This window comes from Meleagris gallopavo, chromosome 4 (assembly GCF_905368555.1).
Source record: "Meleagris gallopavo chromosome 4, MGAL_WU_HG_1.1, whole genome shotgun sequence".
Lineage (NCBI taxonomy): Eukaryota > Metazoa > Chordata > Aves > Galliformes > Phasianidae > Meleagris > Meleagris gallopavo.
The window spans coordinates 46,323,456-46,346,930 of NC_139407.1; the positions used below are offsets into that span (position 1 = coordinate 46,323,456).

Genomic DNA, 23,475 nt, shown 5'->3' on the forward strand with positions numbered 1-23,475 from the left:
CCAACGGGATCTGATCTGAAGTGCCCAGTATTATTTCATCAAGAGTGCATCTCTTACAGAGAATAATAATAATAATAATAAAAAAATCAGTGGTAGCAGAAACGCCGGTGTAAGTGTGTCTTGGGAGTACTACTTGACTGCTTGTTTTCAGTTCAGAGTACGTGCTGCTACAGGTGCTCAGTCTGACTTTGGTAGAGTGTGGCTCTGGGTGAGGCATCACTTCTTAATTCCTCTCCTAACTCTCCAGTGACTGAAGGATTAATCGTTGCATATGGTTGGGATAGAAGTATTTCATAAAATCATTAAGGCTGGAAAGGACCACCAAGATCACCAGGTCTATCATTTCATCCCTACCATGTCCACTAACCATGTCTGTCCGTGCCACATTGACATGTTTCTTGAACACCTCCTAGGATGGTGACTCCACCACCTCCCTGGGCAGCCCATTCCAATGCCTCACCACTCTTTCTGAGAATGTTTCTAACATCCAACCTGAACCTCCCCCCATGCAACTTAAGATCAGTATCTCTCATTCTCTCACTGTTACCTGGGAGAAGAAGCTGAATCCCACCTCATCTCAACCTCCTTTCAGGTCATTGTAGAGAGCAACAAGGTCTCTCCTGTGCCTTCTCTTTTCAAGACTAAACAATCTCGAATTGAGATCCCATGTTTAGGCTGTTTTGGGGTGGCAGAGTGCAGAGCCAAATAGGCAGACTCCCAGTTACCTGTGACCTCTGCTCCATTCCCACTCTGGCCTCTTCATGCTTTGCCTTCATGCCATCTCCCTGAAGTCCTTCCCTATGGTCCAAACGGTCTCCTGGGACACTGGAAGGTGCTTGTTTGTTTTGTAGGGAGGGGGCAGCATCCATGCAGGGTGCAATGGAAGTGTGGGAAGGGACTGGTATGTGGAGCAGGGGTAGTGGGGAGCTGGCCTCTTGCCATGTGGAGTCATGTTCAGTGGTGTTCAGTGGCCGCTGGCCTACTGTAGAATCTCTTGATGATTGCAATCTGTAGGGGGCTAGAGCAGGAAAGAAGCCCATTTGTTGTCACTCTCCTCTGATAGTCTTCATACATCTCAGGTTTATTTATTGTATTTATTTATTTCTAACCAATTTTATTTTTTGAAAACATTAAAGCTCAAGGTGAAATACACCCATCTCTACTTCTATTCCTATATAAAAGGGTGCTTTACGTGCCCTGCTAAATTTCAAAAATAATCCTGTGGGTGAACCAAAATGATCTCTGTGAGTTTGCCTGCCGAAACCACTGAAAACAGACTCAATGTGGTTATATTGGGCACTTGGGTACTCCCTCTTCTTTTTCCTCTCTCTCTCTCTTATTTTTTTTTTAAATGTGATCATCTCACAGGTGTGAGAATCAAAGCCAAACATTTGGCATTTAGAGGTAGCATACGCTGCCAGTTGAGCTGCCTTTTAACCCACGTTCTCATTTGCCAGAGCTGATTTTACTATCTATTCAAAACTTATAGAAGGAGCACCTTTATTTTCTTTTTTCCTTTTGGATATTATTTTAGAGTTTGATCTTCTAAAAGCATAGATTGTGAAGCAGCTAAAATTATGTCCTGAGTTATGCTGCATTTCAGCTCCCAGCTGTGTGCTTAGTCCTGTGAATCAACTCTGTGCTGTATCCAACAGCCTGGCTGGCTGCCTGCAATGGCTGCAAATGGACAAAAATGAAATACTGCTGACATTGTTTTACTGGCTTTATTTCATTTTATCTTGCCCTGAAACAACATTGTATTCAGTAGTGCCGTGATAGTGCAGTATCCTGTAATTAAGGTTACAATAGCTGGGAAGTGGTTAATTTCACAGAACTGGTTGGAAGCACCAGGAAAAGTCTCCCCCTGCGCCAGCCATACACGTAACCTGTTGTAGATTAGTTCCTTCTGTATTGTGTTAGCTAGTAAACTGAGTACACAAGATAAGGCACAGAATGGTGTGCTTCTTATACAAATGTTTATATCTCAGATATGCAAAATATTTTCTGTTTATCAGACAATGGAATTCTGTGCTTCCTACTGTCAACGCAAATGTCATGGAAAATGCCTTTAGCCTCTATTAACCATTGACCTCTAAGATGTTTTGCTACTTCTGTATGTTTTGACTTTTTTTTCATACTCTGTTATGTTTTCACTGCTGCAGTTGGAATTGTGCTTTAAAAAAGCTTGTGGGTGCCAAAAAGTGAGTTGTTGTGATCTATAGTAGTTCTCCTGCAGCAATAGGATACAAAAATGCCAGTATAAAACTCAAGGTATGAGAAGCAGTACGTGGGTGAAGAGGACTGCAGTCTGGCATGGAGAAGAAGGCTTGAGATGGCTTCTTTCTTTTTTTTTTCCTTCCTATCTTCCAGAAAGCATACATACATACTTCTGAAGGACATCTATCATACAGCAAAGAAGGTGGTATGTAGATGAGGGCGGCTGGTGTCCGGGTGGACATGTGCCCTTTCTATCACAAATGGTAGAAGAGGAACTGGGGTGCAGAGCTGTGTAATGGAGCACTGCCCCGTGGCTGTGATGGCTCTGGCAGCTCTCAGTCATCCCCTGCCTCAGCGCTGTGATTCAGAGTCAGCATGCAGAAATGAGAAAAATACCACATGAGACAAAACTTGGAAAAATAAATAGTCTTCTTCTAGACATATGTGGTGAACGGCCTCATCATAAGAGATGCTCTGAGAAGGGTAGACGGTAGGATTTCACAATTTCCCGTGGAGGCATGATAGACAGATAGACTTCCTTGCAAGCACTATAAAGGGCGTGCAAGTGTTCAAACGGGAGTGCAAAACTTGAAAGAGTACTGGAAACCTGCTGGGGAAAAAAAAGAAAAAAAAATCCCAATGTGCCAGGAGTGCATGGAGCATGGGCCAAGTGTTTTCTTGGTGCTCCTACTTTCCCTTATTCACTTTTCCCTTACAGGCGGGTGTATGAATGGGTGCTGCTCTGCTATGTGTGAGGTACAACTGCATAGTGCTCAAGTAGGTCACAGGAGGGTTTCCTGTACAGAGGGGTTTTGCTCAACCGTGTGCCTTTTATGAGCTGTGATCTGATGAAATCAGAAGAACACCTTAGATGTAGGCCTTGTTTGCACTTGAATAGGACAGAAAAAAGTGGTGTAGTGTTCATCCTTTTGCAGCATGATGTTGGCAGGGCACTGGCAGCCAGCACAGCCCCTTGCATTACAAAGCAAAAGAAGTCATCTTTCCCTGGTGAAGCAGCCACATAATTCAGTATTATATACAAATGGTAATTGCCCCTTGCTTGTAACTGAATGCAGTACTTGCAACTCTCTCCTAGGCAGCCCTGTGCAGAGATCTTTTTTCATCTTTTCTGTACTAATCTGAAGTGTGAGATGACAACAGCACTTAAAATTCTTGGTGTAGAGGGTGGTAGGGTCCCTAATGGGCAGCTAAACTCCACCACACCACTTTCACTTCCTCTCCTCAGTGAAAGGAGAGAAAATACATGGAATAGGGCTCAGGGGTTGAGAAAAGGACAAGGAGATGACTACCAATTGCTACCATGGGCAGACCCAGCTCAGTGTAGGGAGATGAATAGATGACGGCTGCTCCAAAAGCGATGACTCCTATTTTATTTTGTTGCCCCGTGACGCTAGAGGCAGATGGTGGTGGTATGGTAGTAGAGGTTGAACTTTCCCACAGGTCTCTTAACACTTGTAGTCTTAAATACACCTTGGGACCTTTTGAAAGCAAAATGGCTATCCAGACTCTCTACAGTAAAGATGATTAAAAGAACATTTTCCAGAGTGAGAGAATGTAGCACTCAGTGTTAAAACTAATTGGTTTTTCAAACTTCCATTGCAACTTTTCTTCAATTTGCTTATGCATAATGTGTCAGAGGATAGTGTTCAGTTCCGTGGTCACATGCTGTGGCTGATTTAAAAACAAAATAATGGGCAAGTGGCATGATTCCTCAACTTCCTTCAGTTATTTCTCTAGATCTCTTGAACTGAAACCAATTCTGGAAGTCAATGCGAAGCAGGCAATCCCTGTGAAAACTTAAGATCTGGCCGTAAAATGACTATCTTATCCTGCCTTTGTCTCTTGCATTTATCCCATGTAATCTGGACATCAGTGAGTCTGGGTGGTGGAAGTGTTTCTTCTAGTTGCCTATTCCTTGGTATTTTTATGCCTTACCATTAGTGATCAGAGTGGATTAAATGGCATATGATGTTATCGCACATTAATGATGGTATCATACAATATCTCAAAGAGAGTTTAAGTCGAGTACAGCTGCTTCAGATGTTAAATGTCTTTTGATGCTTGATGAGTGCTCTTGTCCCTCTTTAGCTCACAACAGCTGAAACATCCTGACATCCAAGAATTTTCATCAAGAGGAGTGAGGTAATGAGCTTCTATGCTAGAGATGCTCACTGCCTCACAGGATTGAGAACCTGAGAGAAAAGGAATGCACAAGATGACAGCACTACCTCAGTTGTGTTGATTTTCAGGTATGGTGAGAAATTATTTCCTTGAGATAATACTTAAAATTTAACAGTGGTTAAACTACAGTCCTTTAGTATTCCTTGCTCCTTGGACTGTGTTGTACGTGAAGAAATTCTTCAAAGTTGCATCCTGAGTTTTCAGTCCTGTATTTAGAGACTTTGTTAGTAAAAGGCTGAAATGCAAGTGAAAGTTTCACTGTTTTAAACAAATCTACAAATAAGGTCTGGATAGAACTCCATGGGATCTGCCTCCAAAACTTCAGGAAAATAGGTCTTACTCTTCCAATTATCCATTCAGAAAGTACCCAGCAGTGTGGATTTTATGTAGAGAGACTATTGTTATTTGCCTGTTTTTGTTTTTGTTTGTTTTTTAGTTTTTAATCCTTATCATGTCATAGAGCTTGTTCAAGTACAGAGCAAAGCAGAAACTGAAAGGTTTTACTAATTTTTGAAAGAAAATGAAAGCTGCTGTAAATAAGTGCAGTCCTTCAAGTCATTTGCCAGCTAAGCATGTACAAAGCATGACACTGTACAATTCTCTCTGGTAGCATGACTGTTATGATTTTGAGTGCAAATCAAATGGAAATTCGAGCATGAAATGATGGATTGTTACTGAACTGAGACATGAGGGTGTGGCATGATGGTGAGGGAGTTTTGAGTTGAGTTTCATCTGAGCTTCGTTATATGAAGTTTTTCTTGTAACCCATCCAACGGATCAGGGTCAGAGAGGCTGGAATCAGAAGATAAGAATGTAGACCTTACCAACATCTCTGTTTTGGTAAACACAGCAAAAATCACACGGTTTGGGAAGCTGTGAATTAGCAGATGTGGGAAAAGCAGTACAACATCTCAGCTGAAGTGAAAATGATCATTGATTTGCAATCCCATCTCCTCCATTTGCTTGATGATGTATCCTGATGAAAACAATGCATGGGAAACTTGACACAGAGGAACTTGCAAGCCTGCAGTATTTCCTGCCCCCTGCTTGTTGGCTTGTATTTTTCTTGTGCGCAAAAGATGATTTTGATGAGTAACTCTAGATATATCAGCACTATCTGTATGAGAAAAGGTTTGGGGCAAGTCAGCTATTAAATAGGTGTAAAAAAAAAAAAAAAAAAGGCCTAACAGTTGCCAAGTTGCATCACTGTACTGCCTCAAGAGGATAATCGAATTTCAGGGGAAAAGTAGGCTTTTGTTGAGGTCAATTCATCATCTAGATACTTTTACAGTTTTGTTTTCTGCTGAAATTCCCAATTACCCATGAGCTATTTCTTACCATTTTAGCTTCCTCACCCCGTCGTAGGTTCTTGCTTCTGTCTCTATTTAAAACAATAAATACAATTGAAAAATAGTGTAGTTTCTGGTATATTTTGTTGGAAATAAACAGTTGTCATAATGAGAAATGTACGTTATGCAAATTTCTATAATTAATAACTAACAACTTGTCACATAGCATATGGTTACCTTGATTATGTACTTTTTCATGTTTTGTTTTGTTAAAATGCTGGTGTATGAACACTGGAACCAGTCCTGGCGCATATAGGGCCTGCCACAGCTGCGCTTAGTCTCTGACAGTCCTTGATTCATTTCTGATAAGCAAACTGTGCAGTGAATGCATTAGTTTCAGCATTACATCTCACTGTGAAGGTGCTCTTCATAGACCATCTGCCAAAAGCATCTAAAGGGTAATTAAAAATAGAGTGTGATTTTATTAAACTGCTTTTATTTTTGGAGGGAGAACAGTCATTTTGTGCCTGCAGTAGAGCTGCTAACGGCTACTATTATTGAGAGGATATGAACTTGGCTCGTATTTAGCCTACGTGTATTACTTAGGAGGGTGGGTATCTGATAAAAGATTTAAAGATGATCATGATTTTTAGCAATATAGAGAGTAGTTTGCATTCTTCCATAACCCAGAGAAAAGGAACACCACACCCCTGGAGCTGGGTCAAGGCTTCCTCGTCTTGTTTTGGGAAAATTGGCTTTAAAATGAAAGACAAACAATACAGCAGCCGTCATTCTTCTCTTACCCAGACATAGCGCTCTCTTCTGCTAGCTGCATGCTCAAGATTTCCCCCAAATTCCCTGTAAACCAAGTACACATTCACAGTTTTTCCTGACCTCAAAACTTCCTTGTAACTCTTCCCAACCATACACTTGCTTTCATGGTCATGTGTGCTTTGTTGGGAGGTAACCAGTTCAGTGCAGATGGGTCTGGATTAAATTTCCCATAAACTGTCCCTTTGCAATGAGGCTCATGTTTGTGTGGCTATTGCTCTGTAGGTGCTGAAGCACTCCAACAGCTTTTTTGTTGCAGGTGCTAACAGTTGTCATCCGTTCTGGGAAGTGATATAGTTTCCATATAACTGCACAGGGGAAAGAAAGTATATTGAGGAGCACTGCAGAAGTCATAAAAGTCATTTGGATTCTGATGAGACACTTTCATCACAGACTGAGGAAAATCTGATGTTTGAAATGATGGAAATAATCTTAGTAGACACACATACAGGCCTGCTGTAGGAAATAGTAGTTTCCCCAGTAGTGTGGAAGAAGAAAGTTCCTTTACATTTCTTACGAATAAAACAAGTACAAAAAGAGGCTGGCAGGTTGCTAGGTGAATAGCTTGCTTCGTTAGCAATAAAACAGCAAGTAGGAGTTGATGTTTGCAGCATGTTTTAAAAACAAATGCTGTTGTGATTCAATTGTCCTGAATTTTAAGGAACATCTCCATATAACTCATTCCATTAATTGTACTGCTGGCATGCAATTGTACTGAACGCTGTGAGAGTGAATTACTCTCACAATTTGACTTCAGTCAGATCAGTATACCTGGCTCTAGTGTGACTGCAAGCTTTAGTGACTTAAAGCTGGCCTTTGAAGATGGAAGCAGACACAGGTTATCAAATCCAATTCACGTGGGATGTACCTATGGACTGCTTCTATGTACTCTTCTTGAGATATGAAGATATGTCTTTAATTCATAAACCCTTTGTCAAACGTACGTGTCAATCCAGTTCATGACATGGTTTGAAAACTATATATCAACTGAGAAATGAGTGACTCAGAATGCTCATGCTTGGACTCATCTGTGTCTTTTCAGCAGAATGCAAGTCAGAGAAGCTAGTAATAACAAGCTGGCTGGGATCAGAAGCAAGTGTAGCATAATTCACACCTGAATGAACAGTTCCAGAGTAGTGCAAATGAAAAGTACTGTACTGCTTTTTCTGTAGCCAGCATCCCAGCCAGGGTTTCTGTTGCTTCAGCTATGCTACAGACATACCAGTGACACTTTGCCACGATGGCCCTTTGATGCAGAGAACAGCTGCTTAGAAGTATTCCAGGTTTGCTGGCAAAGCCTGTGCAAGGTAGAACTCCTTCAGCTGCTGATTGAGTTTCCATGATGATTTAAAATGACACAGATAATGATCCAGAAAACTGGGAGGTGTTTTTCTGTGCATTGAAATACTGTAGTCTGATATTGGTTCTAGTTATGGAATTAATGGTTTAGGGGCCAGATGGTTAATGTGTGTCTCATTTATGCCTTTCTCTGCTGTAAAAGGTGTATCAGTTCAGTGGTGCAAAACAAGACTGTAATTGTGTTGAACTTAGTGCAGACTTGTATTGGTGTCAGTCACATGGTATGTATACTGGGTAAGGGAGAGAATTTACTTCGTAGTCAGAGAAAGGGTAGTTTAGTTCATCTTGCTGTGTTGGTGTAGTGGAAGCACTAAGTCAGGGCCTGAAACAGTGATTGAGCACTTGGTAGGAAGGCAGGGTCAACTCAAGGAGCTCAGGTGCATACGATATACCTGAGTGACCAGAAGAGGTGCAGCCAGGATCCACCCCTTCCCAGACTTCATTTAAGGGTTGGCAGTGGAAGCAAGGGTGTCCTGCTGGAGATTCCTGCCTAATGGAAGCCTTCTGAGGGTAAGCAGATTCCTTATGCTGTTTCTGTGTCCATGGCTGCCACGTTGAGCATATTCTTACATGCTGCAGCCTAGGACTTCTGCTATCATTGCAGTGCTTTCCATCGCATTGTAGCATTACAGTTGGAAAGAAAAGCTACTTTCGAAATATTAGACACTCATTGTACAGAAAACAAGGTGCTATTTGTATGAATTATTGTATTTTAGTTAGAACATGTTAAATGCATGTCTTGACTGCTAAAATAAATTGAGCTATTTGTGCTATAATATACCAATTGCTCATCTGAGATTGTGTGACGTTAGGAAAACCAAATTCAAATTATGAAGGAGTTGAATTAAAATTTCTCTTTTAGTGAAATTAAAAAGATCAGAAGAACTGCCTGAGGCACTGTTGATGTCAGTTTTGTTTGTTTTTTCCCAGTTTTATGTACAGTTGCATTTCACTAGCTACTTAATGGTGAGCTTTAGAGTCCCTGAACAGAAGAATTAAGTTAAACCTCTGAGCAGAACGTTTAGTTTTTAGTCCCTCTTAATTTCTAGCTTCCTGCAAAAGGAAGAAAAGCTTTTCCACCAGCATCACCCATTTCCATTGCCAATCTCATCTCTGCCTGTGTTTTTAGTAAGTGAGTGTTGCTGTTCCTCCTCCCTCCTTATCAGGAGGGGTGTTTAGGAGGAGGGCTGAGGCAGTGGTTCTACTTTGCCAAATGTCTGCCCAGCTCTGTGGAGCCAGTGAGAACACTATAGGGGACACAGCTATGGACAAATGAAATAAATGCTCTGCGCTCTCTCAGCTTCAGCTCCTCTTAGCCAATGCCATGCAGATTTGGGGGTAGTTCTTCCATTTTCTTCTCTAACTTGCCCTGCAGATGCTTGTCAGAATGAAGAGGACTGTTTCTTTTCCATAAAAACATACAAGCTATACTATATGTAAAAACATACAAGCAGGGCCAGGATACCACATACCTCCTATCAGTTCCAACCCTGACTTGACCCTTTTGTTCATGTGTTCCCATTTCCAGTTACATCTGTACAAGGAAGCTGAACTCCTGTTCTTTACCAGATCTTCAGGCTGCACCCATAAAGAGGCAAATCCTTGTAGTCTCTGCCTCACCTGGCCAGCTACAGTCCAGCTGATCACAACGGTATCCTGAAATCCCCATGATACAATCAAATTCACGAGCCAAATGTAGGATAGTTAAAAATATGCTCATTTTCTCACATGTGCTTCCTCTGGCTGTTGCAGGAGGTCTGGTCAGAAGGCCCAACTGGATATTAGTTTGTCTTGTTAATGTTTGATCTGTGTGCTAAGGCAAATGCACAAACTGTAGCCAAGCTTGAGTTAGTAAACCTTGCTGACAGGATATTTTAGTTTGTGTCAGACTGCATATGGCTTCTGGTAAGCCCAAAACCACAGCATCTCAGTAGAGGCCAGTTCTGTCTGCAGAAGATTTGAGATTGAGTTTCTTCTGTGGGAGGCACTGTGCAGTTGTGATGTGTTGCCTAGAAGTTTGCCATCGTCTACAGCAAAAGTGACGTGGTAATTTTGGATGCTGGATTAGAATTTATAATAGTAACTAGTGTGAATAGCAACAGTATTTATGGAAGTGATAGCAGCCATAAACTGCTAGATACGCTAACTGCTAGAATGAACAGGGATGATACAAAGCCACATTATGTTTGCGGTTACAGAATTATTTTCTCAAGCCTAAAAAATCAGACTGACAGATATTTGAGATTCTCTTACTGCTAAAGATTTGCTTTGTGTACGTTTTAAATTACTTTCCCACGAATATGATGATTTTAACCACCTTCTGTCTATGTATATACGTATAAAGACCCCTTTGACCAATTACGTAAGCCATCACATTTTCATGTCATATTACTATTACTTTGAGATGAAAAGAGGGTGGATGAAGATAGAGGTTAAACTTTATATTGCTGATGGTGAAAAGCAGCAAAAACGTTTCACAAACATTGAGAGTGGCAAAGAGGCAGGCTTACAGATGTTGCAGCCTTACCATCATCACTTGGCATGTAATAAACAAGGGGGGGGATTAGGTTCATATTCAAAGAGATTTGAAACTCTTGGGCAGTGGGTTTTGCTTTTCCTCAATTTAGAAATGAAGCTGATTTTTACAGTCTTTGATGAAATTATAAGACATCCTTATAATACCCTTTGGCTAACAAACAGGGTAGGTTTCTATCTGGGAATGGAATATAATGCAAGAGCTGATCTCTTGTTTAATAGCCAGTGCTGTTTCTTGAGGCTGTGACATACTCAAAGGGTTTTTATCTTTGAAAAGGACAGGTGGCTGAGAGTGCTTGAGGTCTGTAGGATGAGAAAGCTGCTTGGATTTTGCTACTTTAACAAATGTTTCATGATCCTTTTTTTCCTCCTTATTTTCCTCCATGCCAATAAAAATTTCAGCTTTATTTTCTTCCAGCAAAGAACTTTACAAATGCTGAAGTCGTTTTGATCTGAATAAACCGCGGGCAAAAAATTTACAGGTATTGTAGGGCGCTCATGTAGAAGAAATAGGAAAAACTACAGCTAGTTACCTATGGAGGAATAAGTGAAAATTAATCAGTCCAACCTTCATGTGGTATCCAGTAGTGCTGCTAATTTGAAATTAGTAGATAATAAAAATAATTTTTAAAAAAGAAAACATTTTCTACATGGATAATAAAGTAGTTTTTGTTTCATAAAGCACCACCTCCTTTCCTAAGTACTTCGTAAGGGAATTGATGAAGGTACTTTATAAATCTCTGAAAGGATAACTTAGTCATTGTAGTGTGCTCCTTACAGGGGGCCATGATCAAAGGGTTTGGAGAAACGTATACATTGTTCTCCTGAACCTGAAAGGAAATAAGTCTTTTTTCCCAGGCAATTCGGTGCTCTTTGGATTTGCCCTCTCTTTTGTGCTAGTTGATAGCCAGCAGTGAATTGGTGCTCCAGTTTGGTGTGCTGAAGGTCCCCTCCTCATTGCCAGCGCACCCTATCCAAGAGGGACCAGCACGTTTTCAGTGTTTGCTTACCAACCCAGCTACCTAAGTTATAATGCTAAAAGAAAACAAACATTTTAAGTTTGTAAAATGTCGTAACCCTGTTTCTAAGGAATTTTGGAAAACCTGTGCAGATTAAAATGAAATTCTCCCAGTGCATATGTGAGTGGCTTACAGTTGAAAAAAGAGTATTTTGCAACATTGTGTGCTTAACTTAGAGATTCTCAAGTCAAAGGGTCATCACTGAGTTACCCCTTAGCCTGTTTAATTCTTTACCTGAACGTGGTGCACGAAAATAGGGATTTTCTTTCCACAGGGCCTGATTACATTTAGAACTAGCCCACTGGTACTTTGACTGACTTTCAAGTAAAGATTAGGGTTTTACAGACACTTAGGTGTAATTTTCAAATTTGTTTGAAAACTGCTGCCCAGAATTACATTTCTGTCAGTTAAAAAATAGTTTGCACATGTTAGAGCCACGTGGCTTCTCAGTCTTCTCTTAAGAGAGAGGAGAAAAAAAATAACCAACCAACCAGTTTCTCCACCCCTTCCCCCCCCCAAAAAGCTCACAAAAAACAACAGAATTGATGAAGAGTTGCAGATTTGCATCAAAATTCCGAAGTACCATCTGTGTACTTAAAATTGACATCTTTATATTTTGTAAACTGAATTGGTGAGTATCACAGTGTTCTAATTAATGTGCTAGAGTGGGTGATATATTGATATGTTATTTCAGGCCCTATAGAGGCCTGAAATTGCTGCCGATTTAAACTGATGCACCCAAAGTGTGAAAAGAGCATACATGCAGGATATATAAAATCCAAGTCAGAAAGCTGAGGGTTGTCTGTCATGACTGGCAGCCCATCAGGCATTAAGACTTTACGTGGGAAAACCCGAATTATTAGGTAAATCACTAAGGAGGGAGGAATCTCAGAAAACAGAGCACTGGCTTGGCTTGATTTTTTTAGATGCAGACAAATGTTTTCTTGGTGTTTGTTTTGACTGTTGTAATAAGTGTGTTTATAGAATGCCTTTACTCCTCGGAACAACTCCTACTCTGATAAAAGGATTTGTGCTGTGAAAAGCAGCAGTTAATTAACATCTCTGGGCTGGAGGAGCTCTAGCCAGATTGTGATGCACTTCTTCCTTTCTAACTGGAGCTTCTGTTGGGACTTGCATCCATTTATGTGCTCACTGATGAGCTTGCAATGGCGAGTTGTTTCAATAAACGAATACAGGCCAAGAGATGGGAGTGGGAACAAGTAGTTCGCAACTACAGGAGCAATGTTGCAACTGCTCTGGTTACCTAATCTCTTGATGCTTGTTTTCCTAGAGAAACACGGGAGAGGTGGCATGCATAAGCAACTCTAGCTATAAGGAAAAACCTGGCTTTGTGGATCTTGACCATTATTATTTAATAGATTTATCTTAGAAGCTTTTAAAATTTGTTCTGAGAAAAGTATATGCTGACTTCACGGCTTACATCTGAATGTATTAAAATGTAAAGATTGATCAGTGCAAACAGATGCCTGAAGCTGGGAATGTGTTTTTTATTTTCCCCTAAAAACGTTTGAACATGTGTAATTCTTTCTTATTTCTGTCATGATCTGTATTGTAAATTAGATTGTATTTGTTATCATGTAACTCAAGTTGGCAGGGAGATGGGCAAGCCCTAGGCAGGAAGTATTATGAAAATTTTAGATGGGTGGCAGCACGAAACTCCCACAGCTGTTTGGAACAAGATAAGAATGTGTCATACGATAGCTTCATGGACTTAAGAATAGTTTGGAAACAGTTGAATATTTGGGGATAAAAGTGTGGAAAAATCATTCTGAAACTGCAGAAGAAAAGAAATGATGCAGAGGTTTCGCAAGAGGTAAGAGTGATTGTTATAGCTTCTTCTCTGAGAAGTTTGGAGAAGAACTTTCAGAGTTGTAGGTGAGAGTTCTGTTATCCTGAGCCTTACTTATGGAAACAGAAATGTGGCTAGAAACACTGATGTGAAAAAGCAGGTTTTGTGACCAGGTGCAGGTTCAAAGGCTGATTTTCTGACCTGGGAAACTGGTTCTAATCTGTGGAAATCTCTATAGCAGCAATAACTCAATGTAGATAAATACCTGTAGCAACAGGTGCAAGCAAAGTGCAGACATTGACCAATTATATTTTATTTTTTTTAACTGATATTCTTTCAAAAGAATTTTTTTGTTTGTTTCTTGTGTAATGTTAATTTGACTAAAGAGGGCTGACTGGGAGATGAAATATTTTTATGTTATCAGTATTGAGATCTGAAATCAGAGTTAATATCAAATTATTCTTGTTGTATCTGTGTTAGACTTCTGAGATCACAATTTCTAAGACAGTTTTGTTGTAAGTGCCAACAGTGAGTTTGTACTATGGAGAACACACTAATTGTTTTGAGAGAGAGAGAGAGAGAGAGAGAGCCTATGATGACCCTTTGTAGTCTGGTGTGTGTTAAGGTGGTCTGAAAGCTAATACTAACCTTTAATTCTTTGAACAGTGTTTGCATTTTCAGTAGTATCCTTCTTTCTTAATTACCTTTAAGATTGTGAATTTATATTCAGAAGGATAATAAACAGAATGTGGCAGCTTGGATAATTAAATAGTGCACTCAAGATGATTATTAATTCAAAAACTCATCTTCCTTTCAGTAATGCGGTGTGACAGATGACCAATGAGTTTATGTGCATACATGTATCAGAGGAAGAAGGAAAACAAAAAGAGATTGCTTGTAATAATTATTTTGTCCAATTTTGTTACCTTCTACTTAAGCATCCTATCCTGTCAAGTGTAAACTGGAGACTAATCTTTCAACATATGCAGATATATACCTTAAAAAGAAAGGTACTTTTTAATGCAGTGAACAAGAAAATAAATCCAGATGTGTGAAATGGTCGGATTGTGGAATGTAATAAATTTATCAGCTAAGACAGTGAGTGAAACATGGTAACACGGTTGGACTGAAAGGCAAAGGGCATCACTGCATGTATTGTCAAAACAAATAATGAAAGGTTTGAGAACAAAGCAAAAGGAGAGGCACTGAAGTGCTTGTGTTTACGTTTAACTTTATTTAAACATTTCTTCTGTAGGATAATACTGTGAGGTGACCTGCAGCTTTTCAAGCTTTTCTGTATGATACTGTGAAATGTACTGTTTAATGGAGATCTTGATAGTCAGCCTGAAATCTTTAGAAGTAGGAGATGGAAGGCATGTACTCAGCATTTGCTGAGACTTAGGCTTCTTTAATTCTTTGCTTCCAAAGTGACATCTTCTAAACGACTGTTTGTGAAAGAAATCTTTCATTGATGTAATAGACAACAATTTTCAAAATGTCTTTTACTGTTGCATATTCAATTTTTTTAGAGCAAACTTATTTTTGCAGAAGGCATTTATGTATATGTGTGGGCCTTAATGATTAAAATCTGGTTGCCCGAAGATATCTCATGGGCACCTGGCTCACCCAGAGTCTCACAGTGGAATGGGAAGGATGGCACTGAGTTCTTGGGCTTCAAGAGACCTATTTCATAGGGAATTTTTCAGAAAATTATTCTCTTAAAATGCTTGAAGTCTGGTTGGTACTATGGTGAAGAAGAATAGTCAGATGTAGTCAAGCTATTCTCTCTGGGATAGGATCACAGCATATCCTGAGCTGGAAGGGCCCATAAGGATAATCAAGTCCAAACTCACCTAGAGCCAGATAGGCTGCAATGTACTTTATTTCAGCCCAGCCAGATATAGCTGTTGGCAATGCCTGAACTTTCTTGTGTAATCATTAACTGCTGTGAACTTCCAGGTGGTTCAGATGGACTCCAGCTGTCTGTATTTTCAGTTAATTTTGTTTATAAGTAGTTCTTTTTACTACAGAAATCTCCGGAGGTGTGATCCTTCAAAGACAGAGTAATGACTTTGTTTCTCTCCACAGGAACTGATGTTCAATGGCTAGAAACAGAGGCGACAAGTGGCTGAAATGAATATGACTGCTATTCTACAAGAGATCTTGATTAAAAGGTCACAACAGAAGAAGAGGACTTCTCCTTTAAACTACAAAGAGAGGCTTTTTGTACTTACAAATTCTATGTTAACATATTATGAAGGTCGAGCAGAGGTAGGAGTTACAGATCTATATGATAGGCTGCCTTTGTTTGTTCTTCTGTCTGCTTTTAGCTTTTTCCCTGTAGGATATCATATTGTCAGGGAATGGATGGGCTGGATGGCAGTGGACATAAACCACCGTTTCTCATTTCTTTTATTTATAATGTATGTTTACTGAAGTGCCGATTATGTATCTGGTAGTGTAAACTAGTTCCTAATTGGGGGAGTAGTGCATGGCCAGGATGCCAATAATAAAATAAAAGATGGTTGCTAAGAGCTGTTTTCTTTCTCTCTTATCTTTAATGGATCTTTCTGATGGGAGGGTCTTGGCATAATTTTACTGCTGGCATTTGTCACTCACTGTTGATAATTATTTCCCAACTGGTTACAGCATCATTCTTTCTGAATATGGCATGTTGGATATTGTGCTAGAAAGGCTTCTGTAAGAAATTTACATTTTCCCTACTAATAGGACATGCTTTAGTTTTTCAGTTGATTCTCACATAGGATTTTCCATATGGTATGCTCTCACTAAAGAGTTTGTTGCAACTTTGCTATTGCCCTTCTTTGGCTTCTATCCATGTGTAAACTTCTTCTACATGTGTTTTGGAAGATTTTTCAAATAGACTTCCTTACACTGCTAGGGTAAAAGCCTTGATTGTTTTTCCGCTCCAAATTGGGCTGGCCAGCCCCAACTTGTATGTGGCGGTGAGATTGTGAACTTCCTTCCACATCTGTAAAGTAACTGGCTTCCAAATTCCAACAGGAGCAGGAGCATGTGGTAGGCACTGCAGACCAAGTTCACGAGGGATGGGCTCAATTAGGATGGATCGTGCAGCCTAGCGATTGAAGTGAAGCTGGAAGCAATTTCTTTGGCATACCATCTTTATGTAAATTTCATGTAAATTCAGTTACGTGACAAGTCAACAGTGTACACTAGGCAAATCCTCAGACCAGCATTTTTCAGAGGAGATCTGGATTCAGTTTCATCAGGCTCACCTGTCCCTGAAGTATCCCATCATGCAGTTAGTGCTGTGGGGCCACATTTTCCATGTTACAGAGCCTGCCTTCCAGATTTGTCATGGTGAAGATGGCAATTAAAATGGCTGCAATATGTAGAAGAGCTTTTGCTACGCACAGGATAGCTGTACAACGAATAAAATTAATGGAGATGTCTCTGCACCTCTTCTGTTAGGTGCCTTACCTCTGGTGAAGAAGGCTGGTTTAGTGTGGTCCTCTGCTAGAGCCAGGGCTCACCACAGAATCGAGCTTGCATACTGGAGGACCACAGCAGACTCTTATAGCTGCCTGTTACATCTCACCCAAACATACCACAGAAAGTGTTTTTTGTTGGTCCTTTACTCTGCCATTTTTCTGCACGTAGCTTGTATGAGGTCAAGGATTGAAAACAAGAAACAGATTTCTGTATTTTCTGTGTACTTTTCACTGACTGCTGCAATAAAATATGGATTTACTTTAGAATACAACTAATCTTCCTTTCCCTTTCCTTCAAAGAAAAAGTAGGAGGAAGCTAAGAGGCCCTCTGGAACATGTCTTGCATGCTGTTTTTTTTTTTTGGTGTATGTGTATCAGCCTACATTCAGTCCAGGCAGAACTGTTACTAACAGGTTTTTCAGGTCTAGCTGTTATCTTTCAAGAAGTCACCACTTCCAGCTTTATACCACCTCTGCCCTGCAGGTTGATACCTTCCAGCCTCCAAGGTGGATCTGTCTGAGGAGAGGCTTAAATTGCAGGTTTGCTTGCAGTGAGACGGAGTAGGACATTGTGCCCTTAGCTGTGGGGACAGTAGCTTCTTGAAATGTTCCAGCTTGAGGTCAGGACTGTTGGTGTGAAACTACATGCTACACCTACACAACTCAGCTGTGGAAAGAGACAGATCAATTTCCTCCCTGTCCTCACCTTGCAGCACCTTCACCCTATTTGAGTTGGTCCTGGCATTTCTAGGACTCTGTGGTGCTCTGAAGGCAATTTTCATCAGCAGAAGGATGCTTGATCCATTTTTATTTTTGCCAGGTGAGCATTCTGCTGGGTTAGGAAGCTGCATTAGCTCCATGTAGTGTCTGATGTGCCAGAGACAGCGTCAGGTGGTGGAGGAGGACAGAATGCTCCAGCTGTTGGCATCAACAAGTTGTCAGACTGGCTCAGCCACTGCATTCAGCTTTACAACCCACGCCTCCCATCCATTTTCATTTTCAATGTGCCTCCCACATTAGATTCTTTTAAACATTAATCAGCGTTCTGTTTTACAGTATGTGTCTGAAAATAATGAGCTCTGATTGTAGAGGAGCATGCAATATTTCATGTCAGCAGTACTTGGGCTGTTTGAGAACTTACTGTGTGACTAAGATCTCTGTCATGCAGCAGTAGTTATTCCTTTGTGTCACTGAGCAACTGAAATGGAAAAAGGTTGAGGGTTTTATTCATCTATTTTAAGCCAATTCTGGTGGTTGTAAATCTGTATTAACAGTAAGATAGCTGTGTATTCTGGCTGAAACAGTTTATGTGAAATGAAAAAAGTAATCAGAAATGAAAGTCATGGTTCCTCTGAATAGTTGGATGTTTATTGCTGAAATGAAATGTGATTTACTGCTTGAACATAAAGATATGGCAGATAAAGGGTATGTACAGACTAGTCTCATTTCAGGGCTGATAGTGGACTTACCTTACCAGTCTGACCAGTTGGTCCTTTACAGAAGTTCAGACTGTTAAGGTAAGTACTGAAACCAAGGCCAAGAGAACTTCACAGCATTGTTTTGGTCACATTGGTGCAGCGGGAGCAGTTGGTCCAGGGTAGCTAAGCTTTGCTTCTCCAGGCAAGGATGTGATTCCCAGTATGGTCACTGATAGCTTCTTCTGTTTTGACTTCTACTGGGTGCCTGGCAGAGAAAGTTTAGGAAGAACCCAGGGCTTATGTTCATGTAAATAATCATACCACTTTTATTATTTATTATTAATATTTTTTATTAATTTATTTTATTAAGATTCAATCTTGTTAACCAAATAAGTCAATACTCAGTGTGGGCAACCTGGGATTGTAAATGGAGAAACAGAAGAGGAGACTTGATGTATCTGGTTGCAGAAGTGGAAATTTATGATAACAAAAAGCAGTCAACCACAGAAAAACGTTGTTTATGTAAATACTTCTGGGAGATCTCATTGACCCCCCCCCCATTCTTTGCATCCAGTGGTTATGAGTTCACTTGCTCTTTGACAACAAAGTGCACAATATATAAGTGCTGTTCTATATTTTCTTTGTTATGTATTGCAAAGTGCTATATGTCTAGTTGGAGTATTAAGCAATTATCTTACAAGCATGACTGCTAGCAACAGGGTAAATTGTTTTAGAACTAGTTCATAACCTGTTTAAAACTTAGTTTTTCATGCACTTTGAAGTAACTCAGGCACTCTGTCACTTTTGCACGGTGCAATGTAACTATATTGAATTTGGAGCTGCAGTACAATCTTCAGAAGGAGAAATGGAGCTTCTGTGTCTAGATGTACTGTTGGAACATGAGTCATAAAGGCAGCGTATGGGTTATCAAATCAATAGAGCATAGCTACAGAATCAGCAAAGATATTTGCTTTAAGGCTGTTAAAAAGATGGACGTTGAAAAGCTTGAAAATAAATATACGTGAGGAACAGATTTGAAATGTCACAGAGATGAATTTTCGATATGTTGCCAGAAGACAGAAGTGTCGTCTTCCAAGCTAAAGGTGGTTTCTGGTTTTGGCTTTTAGGCCAAAATGGTGAAGTGAAAATGTTGAGGAAACACCGTTATTGCAGTATAAAATTGTGCTAACAGTAATGGCAAGGATAGAAAAGGCAGCATTAATATTGTCTGTTTCATGAAGTCTGCAAGGGTTAATCAGCAGCCATTGAAGAGAGCATTTTCTGCCCTTTTCTCTTAGCGTTGCAAAAGTGGCTAATGAGATCTGAATGAGATTGATTTCATTTGCGGTGAAATCAAAAATTAATCACAGAAAGAAATAACTAAAATGGCCTCTAAGCAGAGAGTACTGATCATGACTGTATAAAAATAAGGAGATGTACTGCTGAGTACTATAAAACTGTTTATGCTACAGTCAGTAAGATTTAAGATATGTACAGTGTTCTCATATATGCACTGTAGACTTACCAAACCAGTTTTATAAATAGATTTTTTCAGACAGTGGTAGTGACATCTGTTAGGAAGTGCGTGGCTCTAAGTACAGTAGAACATTTTCTGTCAAATGTGGCCTCCTTTCTTGTATATTCAACTTCAAATGCTCTGGTTCTTGTTTTCTGAAATGTGGTGCATTCATTCTCCCTACTGGCTGTCTGGAAAGTCAAGTCTAAGTACTTATCTAGAAGCCTACCTTATCATAAAAATAGGAAATATTGCTGTAAATATCAGCTGCACAGTTTTAATTGAAAAGAATACTTGCTTTACAGCTCCACTGGTATCGCTGGTGGACAGTGCAAGGACAGGCCAGATACTCCTTCACGGAGTGAGCATTAGCTGCTGTCAGAACAGCATCTTCTGTTCCTCTTGGGCTAGCCAACAGGGCAGACCACACAGCAATTCAAGCTGCTCTATCCCTCAGAATGGTCCACAAGTCCAACAGCTTAGCTATTTCTACTTGTGTGGCAATAAGCTGTACTACTGTGAATTCTTTTTCAGCACACAGTCAGAAGATGCAGCTGAGATGGAAGATATTATGGAAGTGGGCTTATTTCTGTATTGCAGGACGGCCATGATAGCAGGTGGTGTGTATTTTGCACAAGTTTTAGTCAGTTCATCATCGTGCTGATGAAGCAGCTCGCTTGAACTAAAAGCACCACTGCACCTGAGATTTGCACTACAGATAGCATTTTGGTTAAAGGAAATTCTTTGAGGTGAAGACAAGGTGATAACGTAGGTGTTGAAGAACTTCTTGCCACTAGAGCAGTTGAAAGAATCTGGTTTGTGCAAGTGAGCTGTCCTGCCAGCTTGCTGATTTGAAAAGTTTCCTATTGATGTTACTCATGGGTGCAGTGCTTCCACAGATCCAGCTGTAGCTTCATCAGGTGGTAACAATGTACTGACTGCTAGTATCTTTGTACCTGTGGGAGCTGTGGAGTGCTTCCATCCGCTGTGGTGTTTTTTCCCCTCTCAGGCTCCTTTGCAGTGGTAGTATTTAACTTGGCAGTGTGCTGGTCTGTGTGGTTTATTTGCTCCTTCCCACACACAAGCTCTCATTAACCTCTAAGCCCAAGCAACTTGCCCTGACCTTCGTGAAGCTTATGAGCATGAGCTTAGGCATGCAGAATTGCTTTAAACCTTAACATATTCAGTGTTTGTTCACATTTGCTGTTTGGATTGCAGTTTGCAGTAATAGGATGTTCATATCAACGTTTGCATTTTCAAAAGAGATAGACCAAATTCTGACCTGCACGATTATCCTGTGCATGCGTGAGTGAATGGCGTCTGTGGCACTACAGGGAGGACAACAAGGGGCTGAAGTAGGGCTGTTAGCTGCGGGCTGCACAGATCTTTGTATGGAGGGCACTGGAATAGATATGGCACTTACCTATCTGTTGGAGTGCAGGAACCATTTGCTTCCAGAAAAGGGAAATAAAAGCCTTAGAGGGTAAAAAATAAGAGTCTTGCTTTGAAGGACAGTGTTCTGGAGTCAAGTAGGAAATGGCTTTCTGATGAACTGACTTTGGGAGGTACAGGGCACTCTCATCTTCTCTGGCACTAGTGGTATTTGCCATCAGGATCAGTCCAGGGTGAAAACAGTCTTGCATAAACAGCACAACTATTGCAATGAACAAAACCATCCAGGATTTAAGTGACAAATGCAGAGGATGTTCTTGAGGATTCCTAATTTTGAAAGTCTCCTCTAGGGAAAAATGGTTCATCTGAATGAGTTTTACTTGGTTCTTGTAATTTGAATAGAGAAGAGACAGAAGCTACTGACATGACTGTGGTAATAATTTAAGGAAGGAAAAAATAACCCACCCTAATGCTGTAGGTTTCAGGATAAAATTGTGTGGCTGTATTTCAAACGCTAATTTTGTGCAAATGCTTCCTTTGCAACATAACCACAACATCGAGTTCCAAAGGCCTATACTAATTATTTTTCTTTCAGTTTTTAAATAGAGACTAATGTGTATCCATTCTACTGTTGCTTATTCATTTTTGCAAAATCTGTGTTTAAATACAAAGAATGTGAATAGTCACGCTTTCTAATTCATTTGTATAATGCCTCTGTAGCGACTTCAACCACTGCTTTTACATATTAGTGCCGTTTGTTAGATAGTTTATTTTTGCACTTAATTAGACAGAAATCAAGGCAGCAAATTAGCATGTGACTTAGCAAGTGTGTAGGTGACTGATCAATGGATACTCTTGAGGTTATAATTTGACAAAGCAGGCTTACAGATATCTTTGCTGATACGGCAATAGCTCTGTTGCTCCTGTGGATCTCTATGCTTCGATAGAGTAGTGTGTTTGTGAGATAGCCACCTCTGATCAGCCACCAGCTTTATTTTAGGAAATGAGGTAGGGCAAGAAGCAGGAACTAATTGTTCAAAATACAGCTGCATATAAATCTGGACAGCATTTTGAGCTATAGAGGTGAACAGAAGTCTTTGTTCTGGAGCAGAGGTTCAGAAACCCCAGTGATGAGCAGCAAGGAAGCAGCAGGAAAGTACCTAAGAAAATCTAAGAAGGAAAATGTCATAGAGAGGGTCTGGATAGCCTGAAGACTTCAACTCTCCTCTCTTCTTGGCTCAAGTTGCCCAGGTCTAGTGTTCAGACAGCTCTGGGGCTGCTGAAGGATGGCTGAAGGAAAGGTATCACTCTCCAGCGAGACAGAGCAAAGATCTGTGATCTAAGGGGAGAAAATAAGGTAGAAGTGTTAGCTGGGTTAGCCAGACTCAGAGCTCTGTGAGGATGTCGCAGGAAACAAGGAAGAGAACGTTTGTCTGAAAGAATCTTGAAGCTAAGTGCTGTTTGTTTAGACAGCTGGAAGACTGTAATTTAGGGCCTGATATGGATGGAGGACTGGCTGATTTATTTTGCTTCCTTCTCTCTTATTTGCACTCCTACCTGATGTGAGTACAGCAATATGACAGAACTGTAATTGTGTATGTTTTACTGACTGATCTCAGTTGCAGGAAAATAATAAATTGCATACAATGTACTGCAGCAACGGCTAGGCAGTTTCATCAGTACCACTACAGAGAATTTCTTTTTCATTTGTTTGTTTTTGTTTTGTCTTTGCTGGTGGTTGGCATCTGCTGCGCCACCAGGCAACTGTAAAGATTTCTCAGTTTCATACTCTGCAAGACAGGGTTTAAGACCTTCTCCTTCTCACTGAGATTTGTTTGCATTATTTTTTTCCTCTCAAAATTCTTCCCATAAATCTTGGATCAGGTCAAGCTATATCAGAATAATCACCTCTCACTTTTATCTCATAGCAAGTTATAGCCATTTCAGGAAGGTGGACAGAATTGGAATCATTTGAGTTGGAAGGGACCTTTAATGGCCATCTAGTCCCACTCCCCTGCAATGAACAGGGACCCCTACAGCTTGATCAAGTTGCTCAGAGCCCCGTCCAGCCTGACCTTAGATGTCTGCAGAGACAGGGCATCTACTTCCTCTTGGACAACGTGTTCCAATGCTTCTGTACCCTGGTTATCAATATTTTTTCTCATCTGTAATTGAAATCTCTCCTCTTCTATTTTGAAACCATTTCCCTTGTCCTGTCACAACAGACAAAGAATCTGTCCCCTTCTTTTTCATAGCCCCCCCTTTATAGTAAAAATACTTGATACTTGCTTTTCCTAGAATAATTTAGAATAATTTAAAAAAGAAAAAACAACAAAAACTTAAAGAAGGCGGCAGTGTGTATTTTAATATATCTAATGCACTGAAAACATAAGAGATAAAAATCTAACCATCTAA

The 23,475-nt window shown here is 40.2% G+C and overlaps 1 protein-coding gene across 9 annotated transcripts in view; it reads left to right on the top strand.

The window, feature by feature from the left end:
* TEC (tec protein tyrosine kinase) overlaps nucleotides 1-23,475 on the top strand; it is a 58,066-nt gene that overhangs the window by 16,184 nt on the left and 18,407 nt on the right. For 4 of the 9 annotated variants that reach the window (XM_085223193.1, XM_085223194.1, XM_085223192.1 and 1 more), the window contains 2 exons: nucleotides 4,327-4,487; nucleotides 15,351-15,533. In XM_085223193.1, coding sequence (XP_085079319.1) covers nucleotides 15,396-15,533 — 138 coding nt within the window. In that variant the 5' untranslated portion in view covers nucleotides 4,327-4,487; nucleotides 15,351-15,395. Of the gene's footprint in view, nucleotides 1-4,326; nucleotides 4,488-8,147; nucleotides 8,409-9,426; nucleotides 9,550-15,350; nucleotides 15,534-23,475 lie in introns of those variants that run through there. The other 5 variants (XM_085223197.1, XM_085223198.1, XM_085223196.1 and 2 more) reach the window with 3 other exon arrangements.